This window comes from Eptatretus burgeri, chromosome 15 (genome assembly GCF_056783735.1).
Source record: "Eptatretus burgeri isolate ZD-2024b chromosome 15, Ebu_testis_v1, whole genome shotgun sequence".
In the NCBI taxonomy this organism is placed as follows: Eukaryota; Metazoa; Chordata; class Myxini; order Myxiniformes; family Myxinidae; genus Eptatretus; species Eptatretus burgeri.
This window is the reverse complement of record NC_140975.1, coordinates 558,538-584,562: the sequence shown is the minus strand read 5'-3', so window position 1 is coordinate 584,562 and position 26,025 is coordinate 558,538. Positions and strand designations below refer to the sequence as shown.

Here is a 26,025-nt window from a genome sequence, read left to right as displayed (position 1 = left end):
GGAGTATAGAAAAAAAACATTGCTCCATCCATTTTCTAAAAATAATATGACTTGTTTTTCACTATATTATTTTTAAAGAAATGTTCAGGCTCGAATTAGAATGTCTGATTATACAAACCACAATCAATGAATTTTACAACTTTGCTATAAAATGAACCTAAGCTACATAACTGTGTTTTTCTGTTACCCAGGACTAACTGAAAAATGAAAGCCGCAAGATTTCTCACAGGGGGTTCAAGGGATCGAGAAGAAGAAGAGCATGTAGACTGGAATAAATGCTTTATTTGCCAGGACAGTTCAAAAACTAGCAAGTCAACGCCACTTCGAAAGACTACAATCGTTGGTGTGAAAACTGTAGCTGAATGTTGTAAAGAAAGAGAGAAATATAATGACGCTAAATATGTTGACTCATTCTCAAGAATCAGAAAATATTCTGTACCGGAGCACGTCGAAAAGATTCAATGGCACAAATTCTGCTATAGTGACTTTACTCACGCACAAAAAATAGACAGACTGAAGTCAAGGATTCAGCCACAATCTGTGACTTACGCAGAAGAGATACCCACAACATCAGGTTCCTCAGAGAAATACCATGTCCCAAAGTCACTAAGATCCGCGCAAAGTCACTAAGATCCAAAGTCACTATGGATTGGTCAAAATGCGCTTTCTGCCAGACTGACATTCCTGGAAAAGCTGGTGTCCTGACAAATGTTGAATTTGATCACACATCATCCAGGATGCTTAGTTTGGCCCAATTTGACTCCACCATGCGTCACAGGTTTGCAGGTGTTTCAGACTTGATGGCAGCTGAAGGTAAATATCACCTCAAGTGTTATGTTTCTTTTCGCAGAAAGTATAAAAAGGAGAGTGGAGAGAAAAACCAGTCTCCTGAAAGCATCTGTTTCAGAAATGTGATGAACCAGCTTGAGAAAGAGCTGCAGAAGGGACATGTGTTTAGCCTGAAAAACATCTGGGAACACTACAGCATGCTGTTATTGAATGATTTTGGAATTGAGGCTGGAGCCTACAAAAGCTACAATTTCAAGCAGAAAGTGGAGGTTCACTTTGGTAGTGACAAGGTGACATTCGTGCAGCCATTGGATGTCACAAAACCCCTCATAGTTGTGTCCTCAACTGTGACAAAGTTTGCCATGAGAACCGCCGTGAATGATTTATCTGAAGAAGGTGAAAGTTCTGAAGAAGATGAATTGGCCCAGTGCAGTCTGCCTCATCATGAGAACGAAATCCTTAGCTGGATCTTCAGAGTGGGCATAAAGATTTACAGTGACGTAAAACACTCTCCAGGGCATAGCATTATCGGTGGACTGAACACAGAAAATGCAGAGCGAATTTTACCTGAAACCCTGTACATGCTTGTAAAGCTTCTTTGTGGTGGTGACAGCACTGACAATATGGACAATGAAGAAGCGGATGAGACAGATACCAAGAACAAAGTTCTGAGCATCTGCCAAGACATTATTCATGTGGCTTCAGGAGGCAAAAAACTGACCCCCAAACACCTGGGCCTTGGCCTTGCTCTTCACCAGGCTACACGCTCAAAAGAGCTTGTCAATCTTTTTCATGCAGCTGCACACACAGTTGGGTACGATACAGTGAGGCGCATTGACACAGCAATTGCCAATGATGTTATACAATGCTTCCGAGATAATGGAAATGTCATGATCCCAAGGAACAAAGCTATTGAGAATCTGCCTCCAACTCGCGATGCTCTGATTCTACACATCAAGCGAACGCACTACCAGACTTTTGTGTGGAGAAGAGCCTTGGAATCTGAACCACATCTACCTGCACCTGAGAACTGTGGGTGGGAACAGGTCGTCAAAGATGGCAACGAGACATTTCAGCCGCGACTCATGACTGCACAGCCTATTACTGCTTACTGTGTAGAACTGACGACATGCAAATGCCGTGGGTCATGCTCAACTCGACGGTGCAAATGTACACGGAATGGACTGCCTTGCACGAAAGCATGTGGATGCAAAGCCCTTTGTAGGAACCCGTTCAGTGTACAAGCCGATCAATAGCTCTGAAAATTGTACTTGGGTGTTCTCACAACACTTTTCTCTTCTGCAAAGCAACGTAATTTTGTGTTAGAAAGAATCTGACAGCTGTTGAAATAACCTTTGACTGACTGTAAACCCATCTCCATCAATAGTGCTAAACATTTTCTTTTTCACATTTGTTGCTCGTATGTGCATTTTCAATTTCGTCTTTAAGTTGTCAATTATGTGAAAAGTTGTGATGCAGTACAAAAATAAAGCACAAAATAGTGTTCCTCGTGTCAGATTACATAGTATTTCACAATCATGACAAATTTCTGGCTAGTACAATTTGCAGTAAGAAAAAGACTAAATCTGATGGCGGCCATTTTGATTACTGTCATGGCGGCCATAATATTCAGATGCAGACTTGGCAACAAGTGGAACTAGACTTGGTCATGCCTAGACTCTTCAAAAACACCAGTTGCACCATTCTAACATGAAATCAGCAGCGAACCTATTTTCTAGGCTAGCTACAGATTTTGGCTTCTGGACTACCTCTGCAGAACATGATAGATGAATATATTGAACACACAAGAGGTATAAATGTAAACGATGAATATACAAAACTTTTATCGTCTTAAAAACCAAAACATGAACGTGTGTGTGTGTGTGTGTGTGTGTGTATGTATATATTATATATATATATATATATATATATATATATATATATATATATATATATATATATATATATATATATATATATATATATATATATATATATATATATATATATATATATATATATATATATATATATATATACATACATACATACATACATATTGTTACGGCTGTGGAAATTCGCAGAGCACCATATAGGTCCTTAGATCAGTTATGTCTAAGTTTGTGTTCAGATGGATTTCCCCACCGATGTCTAAGGGAATTATTCGTGTAAGCGGGCTGTGAATCTTCAGTTAGCCGTTTTTCTTTTACTATCGTTATTTTGGACCAACCGCTCGCAACAACCACCTCCACCACCATCGCTCTCATCAACCGCTTCACAACAACCAGCACCACCAACACCTCCACCACCGCCTTCACACAACCACCCTAACCACAAGCGCCCAACCACACCACCCTCACGACCACCACAAAACACCAGCCACGCGACCATTACAACGACCACTGTAACCACCACCACGTTGCCACCTCAGCACGGTTGCGAGAAGCCGAGCATTCATCGGGGGAGAACGGACAACGGCCTCACCCCTCCCCCCAACGAAAAACACGTGCGGAAAAGACACCGGGAGAAAGAAAAAGAATGGGAAAGGCCCCGATTCGGCGAGGAAAACACCCTGTTTCTGGAAGCTTCGCGCGCGTGCTGGAAGGGAGGGGGGCGAGGCGCCGTGGATATAAAAGGGCGCGCGGTCTCTGTCTCTCTGTGTCTCTCTGTGTCTCTCTGTGTCTCTCTGTGTCTCTCTGTGTCTCTCTGTGTCTCTCTGTGTCTCTCTGTGTCTCTCTGTGTCTGTGTCTCTCTCTCTCTCTCTCTCTCTCTCTCTCTCTCTCTCTCTCTCTCTCTCTCTCTCTCTCTCTCTCTCTCTCTCTCTCTCTCTCTCTGCGCCGGAGGTTGTGGAGGTGTGTGGAAAGGAGAGGAGGGTGTCTTATCGGAGTGGTGGGCAGTGAGTGGAACCGCGGTAGGGGCCTGGAGAGAGCGCAGCGGAGCCAAGGCGCGTGGCCTGCCGAGCCGTGCCTTACCGTGGGTCGTGGAGACGGGACGTTGCGGGTCGCCCCAGCAAGGTGAAGGTAGCCAGCTTGGTCTCGCGGAGCCTTTGCGGTCTACACGGCTCCGTGTTATAAAGACCCCAAGGAGGTCCAGTCTACCCCTCATCTGTCCTGGGGTTTTTCTTTGCTTTTGAATGAACGTTGTGGTGCCATGTCTTCAAGTAGAACTGTTAAGTGTGTACATAATAAATAGACGGTGGTAGCTCTTTGTCTTGCTCGTGTTTTGTCCCTGACCTGCATTTGCTTAGAATAACTGCATTACTGCATGCGTGTTTTGCATTGAGTGCATACATGATTGCATACGTGCATTAATTGATACATGACTGCATATGTGTTGTGTGTGTGAAATAAATGTGCTTGTTTAAATGTAACCCGTTCGTTGCGTCCTCTTTCCCTAATTGAACTGCCATGTTGCGCTCGGAATAAAGTTGGTTTTTAAATAGCCGGTAAAGTGATGGGGTCCAACGGGGCTCGCGATAACACCCCACTCGGTTATCCCAAAACGGAGCGAGCTGCTTAAGCGGCTCGTTTTCCCATCGGCCTCGTTGAGGTACAGTCTCTCGGTAGTCTGCCCGCGCGAATAATTAGGTATATCGACAATTCGGCGATTGACCCTGTCGCGCACGGGTAAAATATTGACTAGGCTGTGGTGTGCTTAAAAACACACCCGTGGCTAGTTTCCGGCGTTTATCCGGAAAGCCGCGACTGGATTGTCCGTTCGGTGGGTGAGACGGCCGCCATTGGCTTAACGCCGTTGTTCGCACACCGGCGGGCGAGAATCCACAATATATATATATATATATATATATATATATATATATATATATATATATATATATATATATATATATATATATATATATATATATATATATATATATATATATATATATATATATATATATATATATATATATATATATATATATTGGGTGTCCCAAAAAAATGTACTCACATTTTGACTCATCATAACTCATTGAATTTTTCATTTATTTTCAGATCAAATTGACCATAATAATGGCAGAAGTACGACTACGTTTTGAAGAAAGAAAATTTATCATGAAGTGCTACTGGAAGCACGAAAACATCATGGAAGTGCAAAGACAATTTAGAAGACATTTTCACATAGATCCACCAACGCGACGCACCATTGCTCGCATCCGAGATACGTTTGAAACAGATGGAACTGTGCATGAGGTCCATAAGGAGCGTTCAGGAAGACCACGGTCATCAACCACCCCCGCAAAGGAAAATAAATAGCTGGAAACCCTCCACCGATCCCCACGGAAATCTGTACGACAAATGGCTCATGAGACAGGAATCCCAAAATTAAGCGCCCATCGCATTTTGAAGCAAATTAATTGGAAAAGTTACATTCCAACATTAATCCACGCTCTAAATGAAGACGATCCTGACCGGAGAGCTGAATTTTGTGAGTGGTACCTGGGCAAATGCGAAGAAGATGCAGCATTTCCATCCAAAATTGTTTGGAGCGATGAGGCCAGCTTCAAGTTAAATGGCTCAATTAACCGACACAATTGCACCTACCGGGCTCCTGAAAATCCGCATGTTACTATGGAACACCATTTAAACTTACCAGGGGTTACTGTGTGGTGTGGGATATCAGCATTGGGCATCCTAGGGCCATTCTTTTTTGACCAAACTGTCACTGGGGATGTTTACTTAAACTTGCTGCAGGAATCCGTCGGTCCACGTGTCGAAGAGATATTTGGTGATGAAGAGATTTACTTTCAGCAAGATGGAGCACCTCCCCACTACCACCGTTTTGTAAGGGCCTATCTCGAAGCAACTTTTCCGAACAGATGGAGTGGGCGAAGAGGTAGTGTTGAATTCCCTGCGCGTTCCCCAGACTTCACTCCAATGGACATCTCAAAGATAAGGTTTACGGCTCAAAACCAGCAATATTTGATGAGCTGAAAGAGGAAATTGAAAGACAATGTCTTGCAGTTCCAAATGAAATGATTCGTATCGCTGTTGAATCCATTGGTCCGTGTTATCGGCTGTGTTTGGAACGTGATGGTCGTCAGTTTGAACATTTGTAAACATGCATTTATCCATTAATCTTGCTTCTAAGTCAATAAACAACGCATTTATTATCATTTAAAGAGTGAGTACATTTTTTAGGACACCCTGTATGTATATATATATATATATATATTTTTTTTTTCATGTATAATATGAGAAACATAGCAGGGTAGATGATGGTTTGGGAGGTAAGGGGTGGGGAAGGAGAAGGTAACGTGACTTTGTAACCACCCTGTCGGGTACAGTACCTTTCTCGATGTGTGAAGTTGATTTTGCGATCTTCTGGTTTCGAGTCTCTTGGTCATGGGACACTTGACAGTTGCAATTCCACGGGGTTTCCGCAAATCTCACGGGATTGCAAGTTCGATCGCCAACCATGACGGGTCATTTTGAAATCGCTCTGTTGTGCTTAAGCCTTTGTAGCTACATGAAGGGTAATATTGAATGATCCACAACCCCATTCCTTAGTGGGTTTTGGGAAGTGTTTTATGCCCCCCACAAAAAAATATACCATTCAAAGCCAGGTACCACTGATGGTTCTAAAGACAACACAATGACCTCTTTTTGCACACTCCAGTTCAACAAAAGGTAGAAAAGAGTTCTGTGCACTATATACCTGGGTGATGGGTGTAGAGGGTGCTTACCTCACTGATACCAAGATCATCCATAAGTTCTCGGTGATCATCACCCCTTATTTCACTGATTTCACCAGAAAACAGTTGAGCCAGTGGCACCGCCGCAGAGCACACCAGTCTCACCTGCAAAAACAGAAACCCTATTCAAAGACACATAATCTCATCCGAAGATACAAAATCATCAACCAAATACGATTGTACCTTGAGGTCGTACAAAGTGTCGATGAGCGTGATAAACCGTCGTGCCTGCGTGCGGTTGACTAATGACAGAGCAGGAATTCGTCGTACAAACATTACATCAAACTGCTTGCTCATCTCCAAGTAATCACTCGCACCCAAGGCCTGGAGACATGACGACACACTTAATCACAATGGCTATCAACTTAGACAAGTTCCCATCAGGTCATGTAACCCTTTAAAACTTGGTAATAGCTTAATGGTCAAGGCGATTAGCTTGGGAAATGAAGGTCCTGAGTTCAAACTACAGCCATGCCAAAAATAACACCAGACAATTTAACTCGGCCTGTCATCCTTCTGAGGTTGGCAAAATGAGTACCAACCGACTGAGAAAAGTAAGCCAGTTGAGTATCTGTCACTCTTGACCTATCCACTCATACCACTAGGCAGCCTTATATGCCTGTCAGTGTGAGGAGGATCATCCATACAGATTGCTAACCTTTAGGTTGACATGATAGCTCACAGGTAGCACACTCTACTCGCCTTTGAGGTTTCTAGTGTGGATATGATTCCTGACCAACTATAAACTGTCACCCTGGTGTTTTACAAGCAGGGAGTTGCATCAGCGAATACACCGTTCGTTGAGGGAGGTTAAGGCGGGTGTCCCATCTGCTAGCATTTGCTGGTGGACATTATAGATTCCATAAAATAGGCCACCATGTGCTGCTTTTGCCTTTTGTAAAATGAAATGCCTTTTGTCAAAGCAGGCCACCGATGTGCTGGTACCTTTGCAACCTCCAAATTAATGACCCAAATCTACAATAGCATGTGACAGTGTAATGACCTTCCCAAAACTGAGTTTATTCTTGGCCATGAACACATGCACAACTTGTCATGGACAAACCGATGGTCGACAAACACTTCGTTTTAATCAGAGATAATGCAAAAACACTTTTATGCATCTAATATACCCTTCTGGTATTGACAAAGTGTGTGTGTGTGTGTGTGTGTGTGTGTGTGTGTGTGTGTGTGTGTGTGTGTGTGTGTGTGTGTGTGTGTGTGTGTGTGTGTGTGTGTGTGTGTGTGTGTGTGTGTGTGTGTCCTCCATAACTCCAAAACCATGAAACCTAGCAGCCTAAAACTTTGCATGCATACAAAGGGAATTCCAAGGAAGTGCATAAGTGAAAATTGTGTGTTTGGGCTAATTAAAGCACACATTTTGAAGATAATTAATGGACTTATTCAATTATATCCTTTATCAGGTGATCCTCGGCCACCTCGCTCTCAATGGGGTCTTAAGGAATATCCTGGGTTACCTCGCTGGGGTCTGAAGCCACCATGTTTTTTGGCCTGCTCGACCATGCCTTGACTTGGAACAGGCTGCAACGATTTCTTAATGATAAAGTTTTTTTTTCCACTTTCCTCACTCATTACCAAATACCTGGTCATCATAATTACAAATCGCAAGATACATTACAATGCTTATACACACCCGGAGGTGCCAGCGTTCGTGGCTTTATGTCATTTCCACACAAACCACAACCTCCAGAATCTCTTAAACTAAGCCGAATTATAAAATTTCAACTCCAGAATTGAATGTAGGGGTAGTTCCGACTGCTAAAAAAAAAGTTCATTTCTCCAATTCGAACATTTCTTCATGTCTCCAGGAGGTGTTTAACATGAGGAATCATTGCTTGCCAAGCCAGCCATTCCTCATCAACCGTTTCGTTGGAGAATTTGATTGAGTGCTGAAACCACTTAACGAGTGCTCAACAATATTCGCACTCACTGAATACTTTATTCCATTCGTTGTATCATCTCTCCACGTGGAGTCCCACCGTACTCCATGAAATTGATCGATTTGAATAAAGTTCAAGGGCCACAAGCTGTTCTGCAATGCAACATATGGTGGCTGGTTCAATTAAAATGTGAAATTTTATTTTGTCCTTTTGGCCTATATTGACCTCAAAAATAATTGGTGGTTTAATTCGGTGACCTGATGTGCAAATCCTCTTCAAATTTAAAGTCAATGAGATGAAAATGGAGGATTTTAGAAATATTTCCTTCATTGTTGACCATGAGCCTATGTTGACCTCAAAAATAATTGGTGGTTGAATTCAGTGACCTGAAATATAAATCCTCTTCAAATTTCAAGTCAATCGGATAAAAATTGACAATTTTAGAAATTCGGCCTATGCTGCCCTTTTGGCCGATGTGAACCTCAAAAATAATTGGTGTTTCAATTCAGTGACCTGATATTAAAATACTCTTCAACTTTCAAGTCAATGAGATGAAAATTGAGGATTTCAGAAATACCATCTTAATTGGTGACCTTGGGCTGATGTTGACCTTTGGTCCATGTTGAACTCAAAATTAATCGGCTAGTTGAATTCAGTGACCTGAAATATAAATCCTCTTCAAATTTCACGTCATTTGGATGAAAATTGAGGATTTTAGAAATACCACCTAAGCTGTTGACCCCTTTGGCCGATGCTGACCTTTTGACTTCAAAAACAATAGGCTTCTTCCTTATGACAAACTCTACCATGTGGTGAAGTTTCATGAAGATCGCATTAAAAATGCAACCTGCAGGTGGCAAACAGACAGAATAATAAAATGTACTGACCAATATACTTGAAAAATCTTCGATTTTGCAAGTAACAGACAGACAGAGAGGGGTGAAAACAGAACCTCCTTCACCTTCGGTGGCGGAGGTAATTAAACGTTCCGTTTTTTTAAAGTTTCTTCAAACATTTCATGGATTGGTTGGTGAAGCCACTTGGCATGCGTTCTTCAATCTTCACTCAATAGCGATACCGTGGTTCGATACCGGAGGTAGGAAGGCCAAATTAATTATATGATCACAATGAGTAAAAAATGTTTTCACTTCTTATGAAGTAATGAATTGCCACATCATGGCAGGGAAGCCGAAAGGTACACACGTTCGCTCTAAGCTGTCTAGCCTGGGTTTAAATCCTGACCCAGCTATAAACTGTCATCCTGGTGTTTCATATGCAGGGTGATTCATCAATGTGTGTGCCATTAAACTGGAGGTCATATCTGCCGGAATCCCCCCCTCTCCCCTTGCCCATCTCTCTCCCCTCTTCTCCCTTTCCCTCTCCCCCCTTTCCCTCTCCCTCCCCTTCCTATCTCTCTCCCTCTGTCTCTGCTGTCTCTATCTCTCCCTCACCCCAATCTTTCTCGAACATCCCTTTTCCTCTCTCCCTCCCCACCCCCCCCGCCGTCTCTATCTCTGCATGTATCCAGACGGTGGTTATCTCCATACATGTCAGGTTATTTCCAGATGGACTCTCCCCTCACACAGCCTTACATTACCCTCCACTCATGCTGCTTTCCCTTGCACTCCCCTCGCACTTCTTTCGCCTCCTTTCACGCTGCATTCCCTTTCCTCACCCATCACTTCCCCACCCCTCCTCATTCCCACCTACCTCCTCGCTCCCCCTACCTCCTCGCTCATTCACACCTCTCTTGAACTCAGTTCATTTGTCCCATTGTTGTATTCATTTTAATCATCCCGTGATGTTAATCGTTCTTTTAATTCGATTTTACCAGGGATATCCCCATGGAGAACCCGGCCGTGGTCACCACGCCCACTGCTCCCGTTGCGCCAAACTTGTCCCCCCCCAAAAAATAATAAGTATTTGCTTTCTTCTCCAAAACCATCCACACAATTTTGATGAAACTTGACCACTGCCTTCATAACCCGGGGGAGGATTGAGCACTTGGTGTTGGAAGGGGGGTTAAGTACTTTGGGTTTGGGACAGTTGAGGACTTGAAGAAGAAATGGGGGGGGGGATGACAGAGTTGGCTTGGGGAAGGGAGGGCAGAGGGAACAGATTGAGGGGTTTGAGGCTTTTGAAGGGTTGGGAGGGGGGGTTGAGGATATTGAGTTGGGAGGGGGTTTGAGGATTTCAGGAAAGGGGTAGGGGAGCACTGAGTTTGGGTGTGGTAGTTGGGGCAGAGAGAAGACAGAGTTGGAATGGGGGTTGAGGACGTGTGTGTGTGTGTGTGTGTGTGTGTGTGTGTGTGTGTGTGTGTGTGTGTGTGTGTGTGTGTGTGTGTGTGTGTGTGTGTGTGTGTGTGTGTGTGTGTGTGTGTGTGTGTGTGTGTGTGTGTGTGTGTGTGTGCTTCGGGACCTGAAGTCACATTTTCCATGACACCGAATTTCCATGGGTCCCATATAGTCTCATTGGGTCTTTTGGGTCCTCTCAAGTCATTTGGGTTCTCGAGGTAGTTTGGGTGTTCAGGGTCATCGGAGTCTTTTGGGTTTTTGGGGTCCACTGGATCCTTTGGATATTTTCTGTCTTCGGGATACTTGGCGTCTTTTCGGTACTCGTGGTCCTTTAGGTGTTCTGTTTCCTTGGGGTCTTGAGGGTATTTTGGGTCCTTTGTGACTTGTCGGTCTTCAGGGTATTTTTACTATTCTGTGTCTTCTGGGTCTTTTTGGGTATTTGAGGGTCTTTTGGGTCTCTGGGGTCTTTTCGGTCTTTGGAGTCTTCAGGGTCAACGCATGCCTGGTGTTGGCTTAACGGTTCGGGTGGTGGGCTTGGGATCCCAGGATCCTGAGTTCAAACCCCACTCAGCTGTTGAATTAATACCAGGTGGGGTTGACTCTGCCTGTCTTCCTTCCGAGGTCAACAAAATGAGTGCCAGCTTGCTGGTATACTGTGTCGGAGTGGCGACCCGTCCAGGATTGTGCCCAATAGCCAAGGAGACTGCTTTGGCCTCGGTCACATTTTCCACGGCGGCCGTGGGGTCTCCAAAATCTGCGGCCACTAGCAATTATATGGCGGCCGCAGTATTTCCACGGTCACACAATGTAGCAGTCATATGTTTTTATTTTTCGGGGAGCTGCACGGCATATTTAGAAATCGTGGAGACTGAAAATTTGGTGGTGCCGTACGGTCTTTGATTTGATGTCGCACGGTGACCTTAGGGCGTCGCTGCTGCGGACATAGAATTTTCAAGGCAGACGCAAGGTGCCCGCAAGGCGGCCGCAGGGGGACCCTAAGGTCGCAGAGGGATCAAATCAAAAACCGTACGGCACCCCCACGTTTTCGGTCTCCACAATTTATAAATATGCCGTGCAGCTCCCTGAAAAATAAAAACATGTGACTGCTACATTGTGTGACCATGGAAATACTGCGGCCGCTTTATAATTGCTCGTGCCCATACATTTTGTAGACCCTCTGGCCGCCGAGCCAAATGTGACTTAGGCCTTACCTCGTGTTTTCACCTTCATTTGTGATGTTTGTTTTTTTAATCATCTTGTGTTTTAATTAATAACAAAAAAAGCAATCCGATCACGTGGTGTGACGGAGTGTCAGGCAAGGATTGAATTTCACAGCAAAACCAGTTGTAATTTGGAATATCCATGATTACGTCAGCCTGATGCGTTTGATGAAAGTGATTGTGGTTCTGTGGGCATCATGTTTGATGAGCTGCCCTGGGGGCAGCGCTCGCAGAGTGCGCGAGCGATCGGAACCCAGGCCGGAGCTCGAGCCTGTGTGGACCTTTGGATGTGATGATTGTACCAGTTTACATACAATACACCGCCACCGAAGGTCATTTACTCATCTTATTTTACCTTAAACATGGGGAATTTCAGTTTAAAGTGTCTTGAAAGTGGGTTTTCTTTGGGTCCACGAATGGATTAATTCACTCCATTATTTCTTATTGGGAAAATATTTTTGGAATCCGAACTTTTTGCCATCCGAACAGCCTCCTGGAACTAATTAAATTGGGATTCTGGGGGCACCACGGTATAGGCAAACACCTATACTCCGATCTCTAGCGGTAGCGCACGGTGGACGCACGGTCGACGCAGACTGCCACGGAGGCCGTACGTAGGTGCACGGCGGGCGTAGCGGAACTGTGCGTCAACCCTGCGTTGCCCACAGGTAGTCACACAGACCGCAAGGCCACCGTACGGCGACCGTGGAAATAGTGCGGCCACCGTAATTTTTTGGGGGTTGGGAAAATTCATTTTTCATTGAGAAGAGCTTACGGCAGCCGCACGAATAACGCAAGCCCACCGTACGCCCTACGTACGGTCGACATGGAACACATCTACGTCATAGCTTGGCTTGTCGAATTGCTACGGCAAACGTAGAAATGAAAAAAAGTTATAACTCCGCGCTATAATTCCACGGCGCCCCTACGACCTGTAAAATATAGCCAAATGGCGTAGGGCCTCCCTGAGGCCACCTCAGTTTCTCTGTGGCCGCCGCACGTTTGTCAATTCAGAGGGCGTATGACCGCCGTATCCTCGCCGTAGAGGAAATGTGACCTTGGCCTTAGGCAGCACCAACGCTCTGCACAGAGTATGGTCCCAATGGAGGAGGTCTATTGTGGCCTTAGGGTCATTTGGGTCTTTTGGTACTTTATGTGAAGTAATTCATTTATAATTGTTGGTGACGTCAGGTCAGCTGTCCAACCAATGGGTGAAGACTGGATATATGTATGCACGCACGCACTATTTTTCCATATGGTTATCGCAGGTTTATTCGCTTTTTAATTCATTTTCTCGGCAAACGTTCATCCAAATGACACAATTTTCACCATAGTATGGGTCCACTAATGTCTGATTTTTTTTTTCGTGACAATTATGACATCATTGGTCATTTGATGTGGTCAGCATTTTGGAAAAATGGAAAATCTTTGGACCTCTATATCTCCGAAACCGCTGAATGGAAAAAAAAAAAACATTTATACACGGCTCATCGTCAAGTATTCCGCATGGGGAATAAGTGTTGTTAACTATGACGTCATCAATGCCCTCATTCTGAAGTCATAATTTGACAAGTACAATGCCTTGTCCGATCAGTATGAAAATTATTGAGTATGATCAACACGACAATATAAAGGGAAAATGTAAACTTATGATGTCATAGATAATGTGGTTTGGCAGCCATATTGGATTGAGCATTTAAAATAAAAGCTTTTAAAATCTCCAGAACAGCTGACCAGATCGATACGAAACTTTGTGCACATGATCTGCCAACCTTGGGGATATCAGGGTGTTCACAAATAAATCATATGTCGCATGGTCTGGCAGCCATGTTTTTTTTAAGAATAAACCTTTAAAAACCTTCTTTTCCAGAACGGCTGAAGAGATCGAGGGGAAACTTCACACATATGTTCCCCAAGCCTTCGGGATAAAAGGTTGTTCACAAATAGATCATAGGTCACATGGCCTGGCAATCATGTTGGATCAAAGGAAAATAAATAAATATTTCTCTGAAATCTCTTCAGCTGCTGAGTTCAAACTTTCCAAGCATGATCGAGTTATCGCAGTTATAAATGGCCCGTCAAGTTTATTATTGTTATTATAACTTTGCTGTAGACAAGGTCAAGGCTCGTAGAAGAGCAATAACATAAATGGATCTGTTTTTTATTATTATTATTATTTTATCATTATTAATTACCCGATCACAGAGTTCATCGAAGGAGCAGTCAGCAACAGAGCCACAGGCCCAGCGAAGTTGCACAGTACGGCCAGGAAGCTGGAGCAGCCGTGAGCGTGGGACTTGGGGGGGGGGGGGGTATAGGGAGATAGACATGTGGTCATCCAAAAGATACAGATAAAGTGTGCATGGAACAGTTGAAAAATAGGACAACATAGATCACACAAAGGGAAGGAAAGATGAAAAGCAACAATTAAACAAAAGACAAGAGCAGATTGAACAAACTAATCGGACATCCAGATATTATGAATGGAAATAATGTTAGATTTGTCTCCCTTTTTCAGCCCCCCCCCCATCTTCTACAATCCTTTCCCATTTGTATGACTGGTAGGATCGTATGGCTGATACCCTTCACTCCTCTTATCAATGTCTGCTCTCCTTCACCTTTTCTTCCCCATCCTATCCAGCTCCTCCTGCAGTGGCCATTTGTCAAGTTTTATACCGGACAGTCCGTGGCGTCCACTGTCCAGTACTGAAACGGCACCGGATGCCTTCATGTCCGGTATTTTTTTAAATATTGAAACGCCCAGCATCTAAGAACCATAAATGAACACTATTTTTTGTCTTCATTGGTTAATATGCAGGTAGTGGACAAAAACAAATATGTAAACACCTGGGTAAATGAGGGATACCAAGTATATTGAAAGCAACGGCTTCCACACAGGTGTGGCCCTTGTGGTAACGAAGCAAATAACATCCTAGCATACTTAGGGTCATGTATAAAAATACTGCACAGGCCTGGTTGCCTATAATTATGGCAAGCAGAGCTGCAAGAAGAGACCTCAGTGACTTTGAAAGAGGGGTGATTTTTGGGGCGTGTTTGGCACGGATTTCAGTGAAAAAGACAGCTCAACTTGCTGATGTTACACGAGCAACAGTCTCTAAGATGATGTCGGCATGGAACTCCGAGGGAAAGACATTACCAGCAAAGGGCAACAGTGGGCATAAGCGCATACCCCAGGATTGTGATATCCGTGCATTAAATTTAAGTGCAAGGCAAATTAGACAAGCAACTGCAGATATATTGACTGTAAATTTTAACCTGGGGCACGAGCAGCCGGTTTCATCAAAAATGGTCTGATGCCAACTCCACAGAGCGGGATACCAGTTGTGTTGCAGTGCCCAAACCGCTGATCCACCTGGTAATGCACATTTGCGAGTCCAGTGGTGCAAAGAGCGCAGGCAATGGACTACCGAGCAGTGTAGAAATGTGATATGGTCAGATGAATCGTGCTTCACCATGTTCTCGCCAAACAGACGAGTGCACATGTGGCGCCAATCGAAAGAACTCTACATCCCCGAGTTCTTGGTTCCAACAGTGAAGGGTTCTGGTGGTTTTGCAATGTGGGGCACAATTTCCTGGCATGGTTTGGGTACAACCATTCCCTTAGAAGGCAAAGTCAATGCCAAACGCTACTTTTATGGTACTGAGTGATCGCCAAATGGTTTGATGAGCATGACACTGATGTTGTCCATATGTCATGGCCTTCTCAGTCACCAGTTCTGAACCGAATCAACAGGGGTTCACACAATTTTTTTTTTCTTAGGTTATCCAATGAGTACCAACAGAAATGGTTTGTTACTCGTGAAAACAAAATGTCAGCTTCAAGCATGCTCGTCTGCTTTCCCAAGCGCCACTCTGATTTTTAAAGCACCTCTCAGGTTAGTATGCACCTTGCTCTGTAAATGCTCTCTCAGAACGTCCGTTCCAGACAAGACACTCGCAAACCGCTCTTTTTTTGGTCCGGATGCTCCTGAACCTATTCTTCCTCCTTGCTTGTGTGTTCTCTTTACATCTATTTTTTTTAATCATATAATTTATAAACTTAAAATTAAACTTATAAATTGTCATAATTTATAAACTTGATTTTGTACACTTAAATTTTGAAATCACAGTATACCAATTCTCAGAATTATCACAGAAGTATCTTACTGACACTGGCTGAGTAAACCTTTTCTTCCTCTTCACTCACGTGTTTAAGATCTATTTATTTTTATAATCTTAGAAGTTATAATAAAACTTTTATTTTTAAGTAAGTTATAATATAACATTATAAAATAACAAATTATAATGTTATAATTTTGTACATTTAAATTTTGAATCTGCAGCATAGTATATCAGAATCATCATGGAAGAGTCTTACCTCCACTAGCTGAGAAAACATTCCACTAAAAGTCTCTGTTGTGCTCGTATGCTTTTGAGGTTTCTTAGCATCTTTGAAGTACGCATTTAGTTGTTTTATTTACTGCGCACGAGTACCTGAGTACCAGTTATGTGAATCCCTGCCAACCGAGCATTTATGAACCCCATTGAGGTATTGCAGAACGACGCGTGAGACTTTTCCATCGCTCGTGGACTCGATGCTACGGCACCTACAGGCCATACTGGCTGCACGTGGTAGCCCAATACCCCATTAAGTGACTTTACATTGGTGTTTCCATTTTCTATTAACTACCTGGATGTGTCACTTATTTAATCTCATAATTACATCAGTCCTCCAAATGCATTCAAAGACCCTAATTGACGTGTGTGTGTGTGTGTGTGTGTGTGTGTGTGTGTGTGTGTGTGTGTGTGTGTGTGTGTGTGTGTGTGCCATTATGACCCCCTTATGTTGTATCTGTTGCTTGTGCAGCAATTAATGTTGAACCATTGTCTTCTTCATCAGTTCCAAATTTTATTTTGCTCATTTTCTTTTTTTTTAAATCATTTTCCCATATGTGTGTGGGGGTGGCAGGGGAGTGTTGTGTGGTGTTTTTTTTAAATCATTTTTGCATGTGTGCGGCATTCATGAGTATCGTCTGTAGCCACCCTAACTCCTGCTCTTTCTTGAGTGGATTCAAACACCTTAGGAACTCAAAGATGCGTATTAACTCCGTTTATGCCAGCAAGGTTATATTGTTCATAAACAATAAGACTTTGCTTTTTGTAATACCCAATACTTTATAATACTGGAATAACGTTTTCCATTTGAAATCTTCTCTATCCACGATGGTGGAAAATATACAGCAAACCCTCCAATATCGCAGGGGTTAGGTTCCTGGAAAATGCTGCGATCATGGAAACCAAGGGCCAATGGGAAAAAAGAGGGTTCGTTTGCTGGACTTCGAGAAAATACCGAGGAAGATCGACGGCAGCCAGAAATAAACACACACACACACACACACACACACACACACACACACACACACACACACACACACACACACACACACACACACACACACACACACACACACACACACACACACACACACACACACACGTTAACATTGAAATAAATACGTAAATAAAATATACAGTGTAAATCAAACAAAAGACAAGATGGTTTACCTTTAAAATGTATTACACCAGAACAAGATGGGTGAGGGTTAACATATTACACATAGACACAAGTTAGTACTCTGCTAAAAATAGAAAACACAAGACTTAGCTCGGAGATGATGATGATCCTGCTGTTGGAGGGGGAGGGTGGAGGTTAGAAAGATGTGGATGTAGAACTTGTGATGACTGTTGGATCTTCGGGAGCATGACGAAGTCTCCTGCTCCATTGTCACATAGAAAAGGGTGGAACAATCCTGCTTGTTTGGGAAGGTACGAGATGGCATCCTCTTCCAAAATAATCCCTTCTCTCCGGTGCTATAAACCTGCTCCAACATAAATCCTTCCTTTGCCTTGGAAGGCATTATTAACTGTTGTGTGTCCACGAGATCTTATCGGATCGCCGTACGTCATTTCCTGTCCGATGAAGATTCATTATTAAATTTAGCTTCGCTCTCGTATGCTGGTTTGATGACGACAATTAACGGGACGTGAGAAACAGCAAAAGGCTCGTAATGGGAGGTAATCGCACATGCAGCCACAGTTTGGGCTGTATTATTAACTGTTGTGTAGCTGCGAGATCTTGCAGATCTAGAATTACAGGATATCCGGATGTCATTTCCTGTTCAATGATAATTCATTATTAAATTTAGCTTCGTTCCCATATACTGGTCTGATTACGACAATTAACGGTGTAGAGAAATAACAAAAGGCTTGTTATGAAAGATAATCATAATCATACTCGGACACAAACAATGACTCGGCTCAGCTCAAAAACTTCAATTGGCCAAAATGAAATCCTGTGACAACGAAATCGGAACACAATAGTTTGCCTGTGATTGGTAGAAACCCGTGATAGTAAAATCTGCGATATTGGAGGGTTTGCTGGATATAAAAGTGAAATGTTTGTTACATTCGCAAATCAAAGATTCGCAAGTACATTGGTTGGTCTGGTCTGTTATTCTGTCTGCTTGGTTGCTTATACAGCAAACCCTCAGAGACTCAAATATTGAAGGTTCCAATATCGTGGTCAACCTATTCTTCCGATTTTGTAATCTCAGGATGTCATTTTGACGAATCGTGGTTTTTGAGGTATTATGAGTCATTGTTTGTGTCCCGTGCGTGTACAATTACCTCCCATTACGAGACTCGTGGTGTTTCTCGTGCACCGTTTTTGATGAGCCCAAACGTAAAGTGAATGGATTCAATGGAAAAAGTTAGTTGCACCAATAGGCAGAGAAAGGTTACGATGTTGTGCAAAAATATCGAGCTGTTAGATAGGTTGGCTCAAGGAGAAAATGCAGCATCTGTTACTGCCTGCCATTACTGGGTCAATGTTTGTAGGGAGAACATTCCCCATTGTACTCTTCCTCATTCCTAAACCTTCAGTTTCCTTTCAATCTCATTCCAAAACCTTCATTAGTCTTCAAACCTTATTTCCAACCCTTCATTATTCAACTCCGTATTCGAACCTCATTCCCAAACCTTCATTATCCAACTCCGTATTCGAACACCCATTCTCAAACTCTTATTTTAATTTCCGACACCGGGACTCGAATCTCCGTTCTAATGCTTCATTCTCAAAAGCATATTCTCAACCGCGGCTCATAAAACAAATCGAGGTGCCGAAGCAGGCTATCAACACCGAGACGGGATTATTCTGGGAAAGGAACAAATACCTCGCAACTTTCTGTTCAAGCAGGGAAGATCGGGATTCAATGTAATGAGGTTAAGGATCGTGTTACTGTTACCCTTCTCCATTGCAGCAATGCTGCAGATGACTTCATTGCAAAGCTAATGTTGACTTTCCAATCACCTTCAACCCCCGCTCCACGCTCACCTCTCGCCCTTCCCTGGTTCCACTCTCCCCCCTCTAACAGCATCATCCTGAGCTAAGTCTTGTGTTTTCTATTTACGGCAGTAGAGTGCAGTGTGAGTACGTAATGTTCTTACCCTCACCACCTCACTGTTTTGTAATACTGTACTGTAAATGGTGGGGACTTGTAATACCCTCCCCCACCTGGAAGAGGTGCTACACGATACACATTTACATGGAGAATTTGTCCCCCTCCTCCCCCCCCCACCCCCGACTTTCAACCCCTCAAGATAAAAACACATTAATTGGGGTCATGCTCTGTAGCAAATCTGGATGTAATCGGCCCAGAACTGTAGGAGGTGTTGCACAACAAACAAACAAACAAACAAACCCACAAATACCGGTCAGTGAATTACAGTAAGGATACGAGCAAATACCACCCGTCGGTTCGCTGAAGGGAATATTGAAGGGGTTGGGGGGAAAAAGAGGGGAGAGAAAGAGAGAGAGAGATTGAGATTGAAGAGGTGGAGGGGGAAAAAAAAAGAGGGAGGGAGAGAGGGTGAGAAGGGGTTGGGGAAGGGAAGGCAGCAAAAACAACAAGGAAATCCAACAAAGGTGGAGGCCAACAATGGTTCTTCCCCTCGAAGAGGGGGCATGGGCTTGGTTAAAAACACATCAACCACACAACCCCCCTTAGGCCAATGTCACATATGCCATGGCGGCCGTGGGGTCTCCAAAATCTACGGCCACTAGCAATTATACGGCAGCCTCAGTATTTCTATGGTCACACGATGTAGCAGTCACATCTTATATATTATTTCCGAGTTTGTGGTTTCGTGTTGCGCTATCTTCGACTTTGTTCTGCGCTCGAGTATCGTGATATTCGGCTTACATTATCTCAAAGACCATATGAGGTGCATGGTACAAAAAAAAGTAAATAAAATGGTTCTGAAACAGTGAAATCGTATTCCACTTACTGCATTAAAGTAAAATTACTACTGATACTCTGCATCAGTTCCTTTCTCAAGCACACCAACCCCAACATGTCGTGCAGAGCGCGGGTTATGCTAGTATGTTTTCATTTTTCGGGAGCCGCACGGTGTATTTATTTATAAATTGTGGAGACCGAAAACGTGGGGTTGCTGTACGGTCTTTGATTTGATGTCGCATGGTGACCTTAAGGGGGCCCTGCGGCAGCCATAGAATTTTCAAGGCACACGCAAGGTAGCCTCAAGGTGCCCGCAAGGCGACCGCAGGGGGGCCCTAAGGCGAACGTGCGGCCAGACGGACGGTAACGAATGGGTTAATTTTTTTTTTTGTTTTACCATTTTTTTTTTTCGGCTTGTCGAATTGCTACGGCGAACGTACAAATGAAAAAAAGTTATACCTCCGCGTTATAATTCCACGGCGACCCCTACGGCCTGTAAAAGATAGCCAAACGGCGTAGGGCCATCCTGAGGCCACCGCAGAAACTCTGCTGCCGCCACACGTTTCTGTCAATTCAGAGGGCGTACGGCTGCCGTATCTTCGCCGTAGAGCAAATGTGACTTCGGCCTTAACAAGACCCCCACCAACAGCACTCCGTACACAATCATCCCTCAATACTCAAACTACCGAAAAGTCTTATCAACATCCCCATAACTTCCTGGTACCTGTCTAATTCTAATTTAAACTTATCTACTTTTTCTGCTGTCACTACCTTTCCATGGAGACCATTCCATGCATTAACTACTCTCTGAGTAAAAGTCCCCAAACTCACTACCGTATTAACTCTCCTCTTCTTTACTTTCAGGCGATGGCCCCTGGTTCTGTCACTGTCCACTCTGTTGAATAATTAATCTTCACTTATTTTATCTCTACCTTTCATCATCTTAAACATCTCTATCGTATCTCCTCGCAACCGCCTCCTTTTTAGTGAATAAAGCCCTGTCTCCTTCAACCGCGCCTCGTAGCTGAGTCGAGCTCGGCCCGGAATCAATCTCGTAACCCTATGCTGAACCCTCTCTATGGCATCTACATCCTTCCTGAGTTGTGGTGACCAAAACCGCACACAATATTCTAGATGTGGCTCTCACGAAATTCCTGTGCAATGTTAACATCACCTCTTTTGATTTATAATTGATCCCCCTCCTTATACAACCCAAAACCCTATTTGCGTTACCTATAGCTGCCTGGCACTGTGCTGCTTGCTTACCTCCCGTATCCATAACCACCCCCAGATCCTTCTCCTGTGTGACACACTCCAAAATTACCCCTTACATCCTCTAATCTCTATTTTCCTTGTTCTTTCCCATCCCCAACACCTTACACTTGTTCAGGTTAAATTCCATCTGCCAATCTTTTGCCCAATCTATGCAAGTATCAATACTCTCTTGTATCTGATCACCACCCCCTTTGCTATCCACCTTACCTCCAAGCTTTGTGTAATCCGCACATTTGGAAAGCCTACTCTTTACCCCATTATCAAAATCGTTGATGTAAATAATGAAAAGTAACGGTCCGAGTACTGATCCCTGAAGTACCCTGCTACTTACATCCTCCCATCAAGACATCCTCCCACTCACAGCCACTCTTTGCTTCCGATCACTAAGCCAGTTTGCAATCCAATTATCTACCTGACCAGCCACTCCACTAGCCCTCACTTTGGCTAACAACCTCCAATGTGGTACCTTATCAAATGCCTTCTTAAAGTCGATATACTATGTCCACTGCCTTTCCCTCATCCACCCAATCAGACACTGCTTCATTGAACTCTCAAAGATTTGTTAAACAGGAACTACCTTTGGTAAACCTATACCGACTACCTTTAATTAGTTTGTATTTATTTAAATTGTTCCTCAACTGGTCCTTAATTAATGTCTCCAACACCTTCCCCACAACTGAAGTCAAACTAACAGGTCTATAGTTTCCCAATTCTTCTCTAAATCCTTTCTTAAATAATGGTGTTACATTTGCTCCTCTCCATTCCTCCGGAACCTGTCCTGACTCCAGTGACCAATTGAAAATATCCGTCAACATCTCGCTTACCTGCTCTCATGAAGTGAGACATCTCTCGTTAACATCTCGTGAAGTGAGACATCTCTCATTAACATCTCGTGAAGTGAGAATCAGTGAAGGCAGACATGCGGTGGAGCGTCAATTATGATTCATACTGCTTCATCAAAATGATTCTGCATAGAATAACAGCGAAGATGGAAACAAAATAATGTAAATAATCCATTTTCTACCAGTGAGACGATAAACCCCGCCTGGAGACAAACACCACCCGGACACATCTGAGACAAACACTGTCAGGAGATAAACACCGTCCAGACATAATAAACACATCTAGAGAGAGGGAGAGAGGGGAGAGAGGGAGAGAGGTTGGGGGGGGGGAGGGTGAGGGAATTAGCAGAGAAAATGTTATGCTTTATCACACACACACACACACACACACACACACACACACACACACACACACACACACACACACACACACACACACACACACACACACACATCTATACCAGTGTGTATTTCAATTGTGATGTGTTTATTTCTGGCTGTCGTTCACCTTCCTTGATATTTTCTCAAAGTTCAGGAACCGCACCCCCCTTTTCCCATTGGCCCATGGTTTCCAGGATCGCGGTTTTAACTATTGCAGTATTTTCCAGGAACCTGATATTGGAGGGTTTACTGTATGTCAATCACCTACAGGTCAAATTTTAACTCCGATATTAGCCAAGTTTCACCAAGTGGTAGAGGTAGTGACAAGCTGGAAACCTATTTTTTTGAGATCATCACGCCAAAAGGTCAAAGGTCACATAAATTGCCAATTTTCATCCGATTCACTATATATGTATATATATATAATATAATATATATATATATATATATATATATATATATATATATATATATATATATATATATATATATATATATATATATATATATATATATATATATATATATATATATATATATATATATATATATATATATATATATATATATATATATATATATATATATATATATATATATATATATATATATATATATATATATATATATATATATATATATATATATATATATATATATATATATATATATATATATATATATATATATATATATACGGTATATATATATGGGAGGGTGCTGCACACCTATCCACATTTATAGTACACGCACGAGAATCCCAATTCTCGTTTTGGGGGTAAAAAACGAAACTATTTTACCATCGCAACGCACTCCCGGTTGTCCCGCTAGACAAAAGGTAAGGGACTATCTACACGTACAATAATGGGATAACTGTCTCGGGACACCAATCTGTTGTATGCACGCGGTTCTGAGAACCGCAACAATATAATTTATATATTGACTGCTTTTGACATTTGCATGTGGTACATGCTTGGGCACCTCATTCGTATGCACTGCTGTATGCGCTGTCGCTGATTAATTTGCCAATATAAGTGATGAAAGCGGTTGCACTCCCGAGTTAATTGTTTTTTTTTTATGACAGCTTCACTCCTTTAGACCCCCTAGATCCCTACATACCCATTTAGATCTTTTTGAGACCTGCAGGCATTCTTTGCTTTATACACTTTTTAGCCCAATATACCTTTTAAGACCCTGAAAGATGCTTTGACACTTTTGACCCCTTTTGTTCTTTAACCCTCCGATCCCGTTAAATACAGTACTTTATACCTGTTAGACCTTTCGACCCTTTGCGGCCTTTTAAGACCCTTTAGAGCCCTCTCGAGCCCTTTTAAAAAATAAATCGAAAATAAAATCCCTCTGAAAAATCGTACCTGAAAACCAATACACGCTCCAAAAATCTGCTCATTTTTGGTGAGACATCTTCGATCCCGCCAGATGGATATACTGCTAGTACCTTTTAATACTAAAGCATTTCCATTCTATAAAACTGAAACTTTTGCTGCCATGTCAGACTTATCGGCATTAAACAAATCCAGCAACACGGGGTTTGAGGACTGACCGTCATTCTGTGCGTACGCAAGTTTTTCAAAAAAAGCATCCATCTTCTTCTCTGTTTCTGGGTGTGAAGAGCTGTCAAGGAGAGTTTAATAAACCTATGGAATGTTGTTTTTATTTATTTTTTTTACTCACATAATTGTTATAAGTGGCATTTAATCAGAATAAAACAGATAAACTTATTGTATTAAACAATATGTAAGAATATATTCAAGTTAAGGGAAAAGTACATTTGAAAAACAAAGATAATTACTCGATATGATGTGATCATCATTTTATTTTTCATTTCACATGTTTCTGGCATATTCGCCGGTAAAGAAAGAAACATCATCTGGGGAATTTCTCAATAAATTTGGTGGAAGCAGTCATGTCTCATAACCTTGATGACTCCCTGAATGGTTGGCAACATCATGTGGGATTTTCATCGTTGATGTCCACACGTGAATGCAGGTGGACCAGATGGCACCTTGATGAAGCCATACCCTATTCCTGTCCTTACTACACCTACAAAGGAAATAGGTATTTTCAAGAGGCAATGCCAACAAATGTTGCAATGCCAACAAAATGCAAATGGTGATGCCCTGTCGACTGCCTATTCAGGAAGAGACAAGACTCATTATCAATGCAACTCTTTTATACATGTAGACAGACATAATGATGGTGATGTTGATTGTCATTTTAATTTAAAGGTTCTCCAATGTACATTTTTGTACTTCTCTGGCCTCCAAATTACCACATTTCAGCTCAATTTAGAATGTAGTGTTAGGATTTGCAGTGTGGGACTCTCTACTTACCTCCTGTGTGTGAGTGTGAAACTTCCCTCTTCTTTCTTTGTGAACCAAATTTATATTTTAATCAAAACCGAAAGTGAAAAATAAGAACGAGATCGATTGATCGATTTCCCAGTAGAGAATGGATGACCCAATACACCTCAAGTTTGTTTAGGATAACATGTGCACAGCCTTTAATAAGAGAATGTTACATATTCTGACCTGGCTTGTTGGTAAAGGCCCAGTCACACCTTGACGTTTTAGCCAGCTTATGCCGTTTTTTTGGAAAATTTGTCTAAAACGCTGGTACACGTCGAATACGTTATGGGTAAGTTTTGATAACATTGAGAGCACGCTGAAAAACACTGCCATACGTTGTAGTACGCTGGCTTTAAACGTTGTGCTTTTGGGTTTTCCTCGAATTTTTTCATGCTTGAAATTTTACGACGTATGCCGGCATATGACTCACACGTTCCGCTACGCTGGCCATAAGTTGTAGGCACGTTATGCGATCGTTGACACACGTTGAAACACGTTACTTGTAAGTTACTCATAAGTCGAAACACGTCGAGGTAATGTTAAGCGTACCTGAAACTTATTTCTAACCTATGAGTAACGTTTTGTAAGCACGCTACACGAACGTTGTTCACACTTTGCAACACGTTACTTGAAAGTACTACTACTACTACTACTACTACTACTACTACTACTACCAACATCGACATCAGTCAATTCTCTCCAACTACTACGACTACTACTACTAATAACATCGACATCACTAAATTCTCTCGAACTACTACTACTACTACCAACATCGACATCACTAAATTCTCTCGAACTACTACTGCTACTACTACTAACATCGACATCACTTAATTATCTCGAACTACTACTGCTACTACTACTGCCACTACGAATACTAATACTACTACTACTAACATCGACATCACGAAATTCTCTAGAACTACTACTGCTACTACTACTACTACTAACATCGACATCAC

General features: G+C 42.5%; 2 protein-coding genes across 9 annotated transcripts in view; one reads left to right on the top strand and one right to left on the bottom strand.

The window, feature by feature from the left end:
* The window catches only part of FBXL4 (F-box and leucine rich repeat protein 4), a 71,522-nt gene extending 65,614 nt beyond the window's left edge, over positions 1–5,908 (top strand). Inside the window, exon 8 of one of the 2 annotated variants that reach the window (XM_085857626.1) lies at positions 4,788–5,908. In XM_085857626.1, coding sequence (XP_085713752.1) covers positions 4,788–4,831 — 44 coding nt within the window. In that variant the 3' untranslated portion in view covers positions 4,832–5,908. Of the gene's footprint in view, positions 1–191; positions 1,597–4,787 lie in introns of those variants that run through there. The other variant, XM_085857628.1, reaches the window with a different exon arrangement.
* Positions 1–26,025, bottom strand: part of AFG1L (AFG1 like ATPase) — a 53,668-nt gene that overhangs the window by 4,312 nt on the left and 23,331 nt on the right. For 3 of the 7 annotated variants that reach the window (XM_085857634.1, XM_085857631.1, XM_085857632.1), the window contains exons 9-12: positions 24,256–24,326; positions 14,095–14,195; positions 6,671–6,811; positions 6,479–6,592 (exon numbers count right to left, since the gene is read on the bottom strand). In XM_085857634.1, coding sequence (XP_085713760.1) covers positions 6,479–6,592; positions 6,671–6,811; positions 14,095–14,195; positions 24,256–24,326 — 427 coding nt within the window. The remainder of the gene's footprint in view (positions 1–6,478; positions 6,593–6,670; positions 6,812–14,094; positions 14,196–24,255; positions 24,327–26,025) is intronic. The other 4 variants (XM_085857638.1, XM_085857636.1, XM_085857637.1 and 1 more) reach the window with 2 other exon arrangements.